Source organism: Anticarsia gemmatalis, chromosome 28, assembly GCF_050436995.1.
Source record: "Anticarsia gemmatalis isolate Benzon Research Colony breed Stoneville strain chromosome 28, ilAntGemm2 primary, whole genome shotgun sequence".
In the NCBI taxonomy this organism is placed as follows: Eukaryota; Metazoa; Arthropoda; class Insecta; order Lepidoptera; family Erebidae; genus Anticarsia; species Anticarsia gemmatalis.
Window position 1 is genome coordinate 4,576,949 of NC_134772.1, and position 13,509 is coordinate 4,590,457.

General features: G+C 35.1%; 2 protein-coding genes across 6 annotated transcripts in view; one reads left to right on the plus strand and one right to left on the minus strand.

The window, feature by feature from the left end:
• The window catches only part of LOC142984778 (osteomodulin-like), a 443,673-nt gene that overhangs the window by 418,539 nt on the left and 11,625 nt on the right, over window positions 1-13,509 (minus strand). The gene's annotated exons all lie outside the window — the stretch shown is intronic.
• Syt7 (Synaptotagmin 7) overlaps window positions 1-13,509 on the plus strand; it is a 679,167-nt gene that overhangs the window by 380,811 nt on the left and 284,847 nt on the right. Inside the window, exon 2 of one of the 5 annotated variants that reach the window (XM_076132580.1) lies at window positions 13,327-13,493. The exons of the other annotated variants lie outside the window; for them this stretch is intronic. Within the exon in view, the coding sequence (XP_075988695.1) occupies window position 13,493 (1 nt within the window). The 5' untranslated portion in view covers window positions 13,327-13,492. The remainder of the gene's footprint in view (window positions 1-13,326; window positions 13,494-13,509) is intronic. 5 annotated transcript variants of the gene reach the window in all.

A 13,509-nucleotide genomic window follows, 5' to 3' on the forward strand; every position in this document is an offset into this window, starting at 1 on the left:
ACCATTATGTGGTCACCCATCTATAGACTGACCTCGCCAAGGTTTGCTTAACTCAGCGAACGTTTTCACGAGCGGTGAGCGCCTCAATATGACCATGAAAGTATTATATGTACATAAGTAGAACATATATTTCTACATACATCTACAGTTAAATCCAATTCGATCAAATTACCTGCATGGTTAACTAAATCGTTTGACCACAGTGATCAATTGAGCGAACAATTTGTCCTCAATTGTCAGCTTGCAAAGCTTTGCATTTAGAGTCCCTTTGTTTAAACTCCGGACAAACAATCAGAATCTCCATTGTTTTGGGCTCGTAAAATATTGGTTTGTAGGTTTAAAGACTGGAGGAGCCCGTGGCTTAGTTAACAACAGCCGCGCGGAACGATCTTTGAAGTTAAGCTACACTTGCCGAGGTTGTTCTGCGGATGGGTGATCATCTTATTAATATCAAGTTTCTCCTTGTTTCGGAAGACACGTTAAATTGTGGAAGATCTTTGACAGTCGTTAACAGTAGCGCGATTTTGTACGATCGGAACTGTCGAGTATCGAAATTTTGACATTTAGAAAGTACTGCCAAAATATTTCCTACGACACCCGTTAGAGGCGCTGATCAGATTTTCATACAAAATTTCTCGATGACTTGTCGGTTGTCGGTAGTCGATAGTAGTAGAGAATCGAGGTACAGTAGTCAGAAGCTTGAAACTCTGAAAATTACTATGTCAGTCGGTCAGATTGGAAATAGGTACAGCCCAAAAATAAACTTATTTCAGTTACCAGTACAAAAATTGTTTAAATATTCTTCGATTTTTGTCTTAAATCACCTATCCTACTTATTTAAAACTAATATCCGCCCGCGACTTCGTCCGCGAGGAAACCTTTCCCGTGTAAATCTCGATCCCTCGGGAATAATAGCCGGGATAAAGAGTAGCCTATGTGTTATTCTGGGTTTTTAGCTACCTACATACCAAATTTTATCGTAATCAATTTAGTAGTATTTGCGTGAAAGAGTAACAAACATCCATACATACATTCTCACAATCTTTCGCATTTATAATATTAGTAGGATTTAATTAAATCCCAAAATCGTGCAGACAATCTTATGAAATCACGAAAATTCCATAAATACCCTTCTGCTAAGATCTAAGGGAGAGCTGTCTCTCCCAGACAACGGTTTTTAGTCCCATGTGATATGGGTATTGTCAGACACACCATTCTGTTAATAAGAATTTTTAATTGGACTTCATAAGGGTCTACAATTAATGTTAAACCATGGTGCTGAAGCATCTTTGTTTTATAATCAGCGAATTTTTTTGAGTGAACAGGGTTTTTCGTGACAAAAGTCGACAAGTTAAACAGTAAAAAAGTAAACAAAAGTAAAAAAATATATTCTAGATGTTGCCCCAATTCCTATTTTACAACTATATAGACTTTTAGTGCAATCTTTTCAGTAGTTTATACGTAATGCTGGAACACACAGACAGACAGACAGACAAAAAAATACAGATTCGGTATCAACATCCCCAAATGTTTCTTTTAATACATTTTATGTACAGAACAGCCTACAATTTTATTAAAATATATTTTTTTTAGTATTTTTCTTCTAAATTTCCTAAGTTGTATCTTTTGGTCTCTGCCTACCCCTATGAGGAAAATGCGTGTACTTTTGCACGTATGCATCTACTAGAGGCCGCACGCAACTTTGTCCGCAGAAACCCTTCCCGTGTAAATCTCGATCCCTCGGGAACTCCAGGATAAAGAACCTATGTGCTATTCTGGGTCTTCAGCTACCTAAATACCAAATTTCATCGTAATCGGTTTAGTAGTATTTACGCGAAACAGTAACAAACATCCATACATACAAACTTTCGCATTTATAATATTTCTTTAGGATTTCTTGATCGAGCAAACAAACAGACATAAATCCCCCTCCCACTTAACTGCCGGACATAACTATTAAACCAATCCCACGGTGACTACAGAAAACAAAAGAATCGTTGACACACTTCCATGGGACTGACCTCGCAAATCGCTCTCTACTGAAATATGGAGTAAACAAATAGAGGAATAAAGCTAGGAAACTGTGTGTGCTTTAGAATATGTAACGTAGATGTTTTTCATCCCTTATTTTAGACGTTAAAGGGTTGATTTTAAGGCTTAGTTAACAACAGCTGCGCGGATCGTTCTCTGAGGTTTAGCTACGCTTGCCGAGGTTGGTCTGTGGATGGGTGACCATCCTATATAAATAGAGTTCCTCCGTGTTACGAAAGGCATGTTAAATTGTGGGTCAGGGCTGTCATTTTTAAAGATCTTTGATAGTCGTTAACAGTAGTCAGAAGCTTGACCAGTCCTACCGAAGGGTTTCGTGTTATAACCTCCGATAGTCAGTCGCTCCATATAAAATACTGGTATCTAGATGATAGCGTGATACTAAATGACTCCAAAATACATACATAGTTAGAAGGAAAGCTAGGTTGCTTGTTTGCAAAATTGTATGCAAAAAAAAATTCTCAAAAACATGTTTTCAAAAGATTTGTGTGATTTTTTTATAACAGCTTGCAGCCTGGCGTCAGCCCTCCAAGAAAATTATCATCGTATTTCAAACCTCAAAAACATCCTTCATTTAATAGCTCTCAAAAAAAACTATTAGCCTTTTGATAAACAAGTATTCATTCAAGGTCAATTAAGTCCCCTTTTGTTCGACAGTTGACACTTAAATAATAATTAATGGTCCCAAATGATTGGCCCTTAAAGATAGGAGACGGAATGTCTAAGTTATTTGAATTGAAAAGGTTAAAAAAGGCTTCATTTCTATTTGAGTAAGGTGACATTTTTTGTAGATTTATTGTTTTTTTTGCCAACTGTAACCCAACTCTCTACAGTCAGTACTGTCGAGTATCGAAAGTTTGACATTTTAAATGTATTGCCAAAATAGTTCCTACGACGCCCGTTAGAGGCGCTTATCAGATTTTCATAAAAAAATTCTCGATAGCTAGCCGGTTGTTGGGAGTCGATAGTGACAGAGAATCGAGCTACTGTACCTCGATTCTTTACCACTATTTATACTGGCAGTACATTTTAAATGTCAAACTCTGGTAAAGAACTGACTGTACAGAATCATGCTACTGTACCTCGATTCTCTACCACTACCGACTACCGACAACCGGCTAGCTATCGAAATTTTGACATTTAGAATGTACTGCCAAAATGTTTCTTACGACACCCGTCAGAGGCGCTGATCAGATTTTCATACGAAATTTCTCGATGACAGTTCGCTTGTCGGTAGTCGATAGTAATAGAGAATCGAGGCACTGATGATCGCTACACTTTTGTTTCTATAACATAATTTTGAAAATCAATTCACAATATCGTAATATGTCATATTTATTAATGATTCTACTAATCCTTCAGTGACCTTTAAAACACAAAAACATCAATTAATTGGTGTTATTAATGAATCATGCGACGTATTCGCACTAATTAAATCTTTCTCGTTAAAACCGTTCGCCGAATTTCCATATTCATGGTCCCTCTCTCATTTATTTATCGTACAAATTGAGTTTTCATTGAGTGAAAAAATAAATACTGTTATATAGACATTTTTGACCAACTTTTCCTTTTGTTTTCTTCTCATGTGTGATATATTTTATCGTATAGTTAGTAGTCAACCTAGTGTCAAAGTTGTACAAGGCGCTCGGACAGCTTTGGACATAACGGCTGTTATCTTAATAAATTGACGTTTGAATTTGTTTCTACCCATCTATGATCGTTTACCGACCGGCGAATGCAATTGCCAATGAGATCCTCAACTACTTCGTAGCTCGATTCTGTACAGTCAGTACTTTCGCGTATCGAGAATTTGACATTAAAAAGATACTGCAAAAATATTAAAGACACAAAGATATTTTGCACTTACTTATACATCACATGGAAAGATTAAGACATCGATTTGATAAAATATCATGCAAGTGGCATAGAAGGTCTTTATTCTAAAAGATTTAGGTAAAAAAAGAATCAAACAGCAAGCAAAAGACAGCTATCAATAGCTACAAAGAGATTCACAAATCCAGTCAAAAATCAACACCTACAAAAAATCCCTGTGTCACATAAAAATAGTTTTTGAAAAACCTCTTTCGGTATTCATACTAATTATACCCAGTTACGGATCGTGAACGCAAAAAGAATTTCGCAACCCTCTGTGACATGTTCCACTTACTTTTATGCACCCCTAAGGGTGACATAAGAGGGGGTGGACCACCCCCCACGGGTGAAAACGTAGTAACGTTTGACACGGACTGAAATAATCATTCACTAGGTCCCTCGTTTGAATGCGGGTTTTGAAATTCATTTGCCGGATTTGTGTTGAAAAATTGATGGTATTGAAAAATTGGTGATATTTATGATTTAAATGAATATGTTTTGGTGTAAGAGACTACAGATTAAAATGTCTCGGTATCGATTTTTGAGTAATAAATAGTAGGTCATAATTTTTAACACATTTTTATCTACAATTTTTAAAAGTATTTTTCAATTACCCTAGAAATATATAATTTTTATCACATCGTTAACATTTAACATTTGACAGTTGACATTTAAAATGACTGTTTGTTTGTTTGTTTGAACGCGCTTATCTAGGGAACTACTAGTCCGATTTGAAAAATTATTTCGGTGTTAAATAGCCCATTTAACGAGGAAGGCTATAGGCTATATATCATCACGCTACGACCAAAAGGAGCAGAGTACCAGTAAAAAATGTTAAGAAAGCGGGGATTCTGACCCATCCTCTTATGTAACGCAAGCGAAGTTGCGCGTTCAGCTAGTTTATGTTAAACTCATTCTGTGGTTAAAATGACAAACCACAGTACTGTACTTATACAAGAAAATCAACTTCGTGCTCCACTGTTCAAAGATCTTAAATAATTCGTACATTTCGTACAAAACTTGAAATATTCTCAGAATAATACATTTTCTTTGTCATAGAATTAAACCAAAGGTTTCGTTTGATATTGTTTTAATATTTTGTGTTTCTTCAAGAGGTATTGTGGGTAAATTTGTGGTCTGTGGTGAATTCAATGTTGAATAATATTGTTACAGTAAAATACAGTTTTGTATTTTGGAAAACTTAATATAAATGTCACTGCTTCTGTGGTCTGAAAAGTGGTATTTTAGGCGCAAAGTCTGGGGTTCCATTCAAAGGATTTTTTTTTGCATTTGACTAAGTAAAACTTCAGTTACAAGGGCTTAACAAACAGAGATCATAGAACATAACTAAGAGAAGAAATCCATACAAAAACCCTCTTTTATTTCAAAATTATTTCTTATTATACCCATATTCTCCCTGGATGTAAAAATGTCAGCTAATTATTTAAACAGTGTCCTTTTATTTACTTTTGAAACCATTCTGTCCGACTGCTGGGCAAGGGTTTCCTCCCAAGAAAGGGAGATAGATGTCCTTTTCTTGAGTCCATCACGCCGGCTTCATATATCCGCCGGAATATTAAAATCAGTGCCTCGATTCTCTACCACTATCGACTACCGACAACCGAACTGTCATCGAGAAATTTTGTATGAAAATCTGATCAGCAGCGCCTCTGACGGGTGTCGTAGGAAACATTTTGGCAGTACATTCTAAATGTCAAAATTTCGATTGTTAGCCGGTTGTCGGTAGTCGATAGTGGTAGAGAATCGAGGTACAGTAATGTTAAATTTAGCAATTTTCTATTACTCTATTTCAGTTAAAACAAAGGCTAACGTTTCACAATCGATCGTCTGCATATTTTACCAACCTTTTGTCCCAGTGCCTTACTGGCCTTCAACCCGCATTATAACCCTCAACCCGGTCCGGGTTTAACCCTGATAGCCGCAAATTTTCGTACGAATAACCCTGAATATGATCTGGGTAAATAAACGTTGTCATAAATTATTTGCCGCTGGGTTACATTTTGTAGCATAGTTTCTTATTTGAATGATATTTTTACAAGCTGTTCAATTCAAATCAAATCAAATTATTTATCTTCCAAAATATTCTACTAAAAGTTTTACAAAAATATTTGTCACAAAGGCGAACGGCAGGTTTATATGAAGAATTCGTACAGCTTATAAAATGTCATGTTTAGGTTTACTTTTTGTTTTAATTGGTCGCTAATATGATAGACAAGCTTATTTTAAAATTCTTATATTTTTAAAAGTTGGGAGGTAAAAGTTATGTCCATTTTTAGAAGCCCCGATAGTTCGCTAAATTGCTCAGATGCTGTCAAAACCACAATCCAAAACAACAACAAATTAGCGGATGCGTAGACGTCAGACAAAAAGTGACGTCTCATGAGATTTTCTTTTTCTTTAGCTGTCAACAAATATAAGCCATAAACCAAAAATTATTATTTACATAAACAAATACTTTCTAATTAATCCGGACTTCTAAAAATAATACTCCCAAATCAAAATAAGTGACTTAGTCCCCTTAATAAGTGGTACAAATTCTGTTACGAAACAACACAAACTTTAAGCTGTACGAAATCTGCCGATCTCCTTTTTCTGTCTCTCGCGCAGTGAGAATATTAAAAAATAATCTAGATTCTATGACTCAGGACACCCCTCGATATGACTGATTGTTATATAGGTAGACCTTCAAGCTTCTGACTACTGTTAACGGCTGTCAAAAATCTTTGAAAATGAAAGCCGGTACCCACAATTTAACATCCCTTCCAAAACACGGAAAAATTTGGTAATGTTTAATATGGTCACCCGTCCACAAACCAACCTCATTAAGCGTAGCTTAACCTGAGAGATCTTCACACCTTTCGAGCCGCGAATTAAAAGCTATCACTGACAAATATACATATTTAAAGACTCTAATTTCGAGAAATTGTATTATATTATCAAACCTACTACCCAATACATTTTTTTCACTTTATCCATATACATACATACATCCTATCATACATACTTGTTCATCCAGAAAGAAACAAAATACAGTCGAATTGAGAACCTCCTCCTTTTTTGAAATCGGTTATAAATAGTACGTATTACAACATAGAAGTCAACGGAATTGAAATCAATTTAGTCCCACGTCTAAAATATAGTCTAATATAAAACCTAGTTCTTACAAGTAAATATGAAGACATTTTTCAAGCAAACCTTATATATTTTGAAGAGATGAGACTTATATTTCTGATGTAAAAGTGCTGTGAGTAGAATATTTATCGTTTTGAGTGACTTTTTCTTGTACTTTTGTAAATAACACGCCTGTTATATCCGAAGGTAGGCAGAGGTGTTCCGAAATATTTGTATCTACGTTTTGAGTCATTTTTTAGTTTATTTTAATTAATATTACGACCGTTATTAAGCCGAAGGTGCAAGTAGATGTGTAGAAAATGTACCCAAGTTTCGCCTATTATTAGCATCCTGAAAATGAACAGCAAACATGAATTATATACCTATTGCGACATATATCGGAATTATCAGTCATGTAAAGTATTGCAATGTTCTACAATCGAGTATTGTCTTCATATCGAGTGTTGAATCCGGCAATGTGTCAAGTAATACAGTTAGCTGCGAATAAACACTCAAAGCTACTACGTTGTTTCCTTCCAAGACACACTGAAGATACGATAAACAACCTTATTACATCTCCATAAGCATTATCGCGATATTACTTATAAGATTGTAACCTTGCTCGGACCCAATAGCCTTATCCGGAAATCAAACCCTTGTGACCGCAAGTATCCAAGTATTTATTTATTATTATTTATTATCACCCCATATTGTCCCACTGCAGGACAAAGACCTCCCTTCCCTATCCAAGTATACAAAAAAGAAAACACTAAACGGCACTTCTCCTTTCCCAGGAATCGAACTGAAGACCTTATAACATGTAGTAGTATACTCTATCCTTTATCTTTCAAACTACAGAACCAGTCTTCATTCACTCTCACTTTTCTACTCGAAATATAAGATTTTCATCACGATTCTCTGAAACTACCATTTCATTTTATTACATTTGCGGTTACTCCATTTTTCATATCACGTGTTTAGGTATTCGCTTTTTTAAATTTATTACCATTCGTTTGAAAGCAAGAAATAATATTATTTTTCAGAAATTCGTCTTAGCGTTTTTTGGAGATAATCTCGTTGCTTTAGAGATATTTTATCTGAAAAACAGAATTCCGGAGAGTCTTAAAATATTTCTTAGAAGTACAATTTATCCATGCTAATATTATAAATGAGAAAGTCTATCTGTCCGTCAGTCTGCTACATTTTTACGACTAAACTGATGAACTGATTGGGTTGAAATTTAGAATCGAACATAGGTTTGCAGTTTATAAATATAACACTTTACTCATATACAAGTCTGTGAAATAATAAAAGCAGAATGAACATCGGTTAAGTAATTTTTGCCCAGTAGACATACAAACGCGAAAGTGGACTGAGGTCTTCAACATTTATTGAAGCAACATTAAAATAACTGTCATATTTTTGGCGATTTTCTTCTTGGGAACAATAAGAAAACACTAGCATTCCCTCTAGTCCGAACAAGTAAGCACTAGTATTTATACATTATCCTAACACTAACGAAAATTGAACATAATTTACATTTAATCTCACAAGATGGTACTGAACCGATATCTACTTACAGCGAGTTAATGTATCCATTATTTCCCGGAATCGTTTGTACGAAGAAGAAGGATTTTAGCCTTTTTATTGCGTCGTGTGGCTATAAAATAAAAGTTTAGGAGTTTCTTTCTCGTTATTTATTTGGTTGTTTTTGTATTGACGGTGTAGGTTTCTAGCTGTTTTTTCTGTTTGCGGGAGTTTGTAGTTTTTCGATCTTGAATTTGTTTTAGTGCGGGGAATTGGGTGTGATTTTGCGCATATACAACTTGACGATTTTATATAATGGTCATTAGTGCGATAGTTCAAAGTAATCTTGCTGCATTTTGTCATAGATGTAGTTAGTGACTTTGATTCTCTACATTAACAGAATAAATATTTGAAAGCATTTCAAACGGCAAACATGTCAATTGTTATTCAAGTTTAAGCTTTATAATAAATTATATAAATAAGTTTAAAATACTATCAGCATTCTAAAGATATTTAGATTTTTCAAAAGTAGGTTTTTAAAATCTGTTACCTCTGGCAAGCTTTTATTTTCTAAATTACACGTCAAACTAACTAAGTCGGAACGACAATAAACCATCACCTTATTTAAACTAAAACATGCATTGATGTTCAGCATTTCAGCAGACTGCTCTCAATTGCCTATTGGCCATAAATTTAACGGTACCTTGGCTTGCAAAACGTTAGGCCAATAAAATAAAGGTCAACATTTTAATAAAAATCAAAAACTACGTGGACCAGCAAAGTGACCTTACACGACCTTTATAATAATTTGTCCAAACTTTCAAAATCCTCGTAGTAAGCGATATCTATACAATCAGAGAGCCACGTGACTTGGTTACAAATGACATAAAAGCCAAGTTGTAAGCCGCTGGCTTTATGGCCAGGGGACTGAGTCGAACATTACAAGTGAACTAACGATTTAGATGTTAAATGGTTTTGAAACTTGAAGTTTTCTGGTTTGAGAATTAAAACATAAATCTATACTATTATTAAAACATAAATCTATATTATTATTATAAAGCTGAAGAGTTTGTTTGTTTGTTTGATTGTTTGTTGGTTGTTTGAACGCGCTAATCTCAGGAACTACTGGTCCGATTTGAATAATTCTTTCAGTGTTAGATAGTCCATTTATCGGGGAAGGTTATAGGCTATATGTCATCACGCTACTACCAATAGGAGCAGAGTACCAGTGAAAATAGTAACAAAAACGGGGAAAATTTTGACCCATTCTCTCTTATGTGACGCAAGCGAAGTTGCGCAGGTCAGCTATATGTACATAAAATACAAAAATCAAATATATTCTTTGATAACAGTGCATGGGTATGAGCAGTAGTGCATACGACTACTGACTACGAGGTCTCGTGTTTGGTTCCCGGGTCGGGTAAAGTGTTATTAATCCATCCTAATTTATTTTAGAGTTTTTTTTCAATAGTAGCCCGGAAGTTTAGTAACGTTCCTTGTATTATATGTATAGCAATATGCTTATTTAAATTAGAATATTTCTCAATAGTATCCTGGAGTTCAACAACCTTTTTGGTATATGCCAAAAGGCCCCTCCCATTACATGGGACTAACATTGTAAATGACGAATCGTGGGTGTATTATAAACACTTCTGCTTACTCTTTATTTTACTACAGGTGTTATGTTACCGCTATATAATAGGCAAGCATATTGCCATTTACCGGGAACGTTAACTTTATCTTACCCCTTTGAAATAACCAATCAATATAAAAGATCCAAAGATACCTTTTTGCAACCCTAATGTAAGAAAAATAACCCAACCGATCGCCAAATTGAATTATATCAAAGAAAATACAATTTTTCAAGTAAAATACACTCTCTTTAATAAAAGTAGTTCTTTAAAAGTCTATAATTTAGAACAAATAGTAATGTTTTCTTTGGAAACGGACGCTAAAGTTGCTTGTCCACGAGAGAGGAGAGTTTGAAAAATATGAACTAATAGGGTAGTATGAATCTACGTTCTCTTTTAATAGTTTACTGTTATTGGTTAAATAAAAGCCTTCTTCATATAGGGTAGGCCGCTGCCTACCCTATATGGTCTCTGCCTGAAGACGCTACCTGTTACTATCCTTAGAAACTTCCCTTGCTTCATCCACATCCATACGTTTTGTCATACAAGACTGCTGGTTTCTTTTTTCAATAATATCTATAAATTCAGATTTTCATCTAGCTCTTCCAGCAACAAACCATGTATACAAGGTACCTTCCAACCTAGTCTTTCTTCCAACTATGTTGGAGTTCCAGTCTTACCGGATGCAGCTGAATACCAGTATTTTACATGAAGCGACTGTCTATCAGACTTTCACAACCCAGTTACCTGGTTTGTCGGACTATACATCTGAGATTTGGACCTCGCATCCAATGCTATCTGTAAAATTTTATTGTTGGACTATAGTATTTTATTAGTATTTTCCGTATTTTGCACAAGAAAAACATCACAGTCCCGTCCCGTCACAGCCTCCGGTGGATAGGCAGCCTAAGTCTGGTCCTAATCAATGGACAATTACAAGATAAATTGTTAAAGTTTTGGGTCCAAAAGGTGTTTAATGTTTGATGCCAAATGTAGGTGAAATTGCGAATAAATTTTAATCAAAATCAATTGGGAAAAAGGTACTGTTTTATGTCTTATTTGTTAGTCTTTCTCTTATTATTTACTTACTGAGAATAGACTGACTTATTTGAAAATAGTTTCGTTTAATATATGGGAGATCTAAATGTCATTGGACAAAATTCGAGAGCTTTAAGATTTTCTATTTTCGTATATTAGGTTGTGAATAAAGCAATTTACTTTCTTTGGTCTCTGCCAACCCCTATGGGAATAACGTGATTTTAAGTGTGGGTGTATAGGTACATAAGAAATAAAAATCTACTGCTTCGACTACAGTTTTTTCAGCTACCTACCTACCTAGCCCTAAATAAATTTAACTCATTAATGTCCCACTGCTGGGCAAGGGTCTTTTCCTGTAATGAGGGAAGGGGTTAGGCCTTGAGTCCAACACGCTGGCCAAGTGCGAGTTGGGGACTTTGTGTAAATTTTAGGCATGCAAGGTTTCTTCAATATGTTTTCCTTCAGCGTTGGAGCAAGTGATAATTATTTATAATACACACATAACTTCGAAAAGTCATTGGTGTGTTGCCTCAATATATCCACTTATACCACTCGGCTATCACTAGCTAGCGTCTCTCCAAATTTTATCAAAAAATTGCTCGCAATAAATATCTGATATCGAATCTGAAGGGGTAAATAGACAAATCTGAACATCAAAAATCCAAAATCGAATCTAGAATCGCAAAGTCAGCCTTTTCACTTCTTCCCCCACTATAATACAAAGTCAGTATTCTTTTACCTGAGACTAGTTATTTTTAGAGAATCTGAATAATATTTTCTCGCGTAAACGTGTTTTGGAATATATTAAGCTTTATTTCGTGTTCGTCGCGACAGAAAAGTAGAATAAATGTTGTGAAAATGAGTACTGTGGAAGTGTTTTGAATCAAAAAACAGTGTCTTCGTAGAAATATATTCTTCTTAAAGAATTACGCACTTCTTTTTATTAGACGCAAACCCCATATTAAGCTCAACGCTCGATTTGTCGTATGCTCGTAAGAAAAATAACAGTATCCGATTTTATTTATCTATAACTGTCCCACTACTGGGCAAGGGTCTCCTCCCAAACGAGGGGGAAGGGTTAGGCCTTGAGTCCACCACGCTGGCCAAGTGTGGGTCGGGGACTTTGCATGCCCTCAATAAATGTATTAAGCAAATTTTTAGGCATGCAAGGTTTCACCACGATGTTTTCCTTCACATAATAATATATCAACAATCTATTATGAAACGTACATGTCACACATGACTCCCATGAAAATTACGCTTTCACAACGACCTTTCCTACAAATAGTGCACAGTGGGCCAAGTTTCTCCCAGCCTCGTCAACCATTATACATTCGTAACAGCTAACTTGTTCTAAACTTCACAATTAGGTCGCGTAACACAAGTTGCTGACTCCTTGCCTAACTAATTAAAATTAATATGTGAGAGTGGGCTGTTTTAGTGACAGCAAGAATATAAAGGACAATGTGAGGCGAAAAAAGGCTTGCAGTCGAAAGAAAATTAGTTGAATCTCTTTTTCCGATATTCTTTATTTTAGTGTTATAATAAAAAGAGTCATTTTTTACAGAAATTACACAAAAATTAACTGAAAAAACAGGTATATGTTAGTCTGTACAGCAAGAGTCATCGATTTTTACCAAAGAAAATAATAAAATTACCAATACATTATTCTATTATATTATATTTAAAAGAGAATTAAGAATGAATAAAATCAAATAATGGACCGACGACCTGGTAAGGGTTGCCGGAGTCCGATGGATGAGGGCGGCCCAGGACCGGTCCTATTGGCGCTCGATGGGGGAGGCCTTTGTCCAGCAGTGGACGATTCCCGGCTGAGATGATGATGATGATGATGAAAATCAAATAATATACGAATAGGATATTCATTTAAAAAAAATCTAATTTCAGAACAAAACATTTCATAATATTTACTTGAAATCACTTAAACAAAAGCAAGCAATCCCAAAAGAATTTCTAAAACGATTCATTCGGAAACACCTTCAGCTTTTCAATTCACAAAGTACTTTCAGGCAACACTGAAGAAAAACAAATTGAACAAAAAAACCTTCCTTTTCAGGTTTGCGAAAACAATACAACGAGAAACAGCGTCTGTGATAAAAAGAGAGAAAAAATACAAAAATAAAAAAAATACCGTTACAAAAATCCGTTAAAAAAAATATTTCGCGTGTTACCTGTTGCGATAATTCGAAATAAGAATTCGATGTTGTGTTCTCAATTTGAAAAGTAAGTGTTGCAGTGT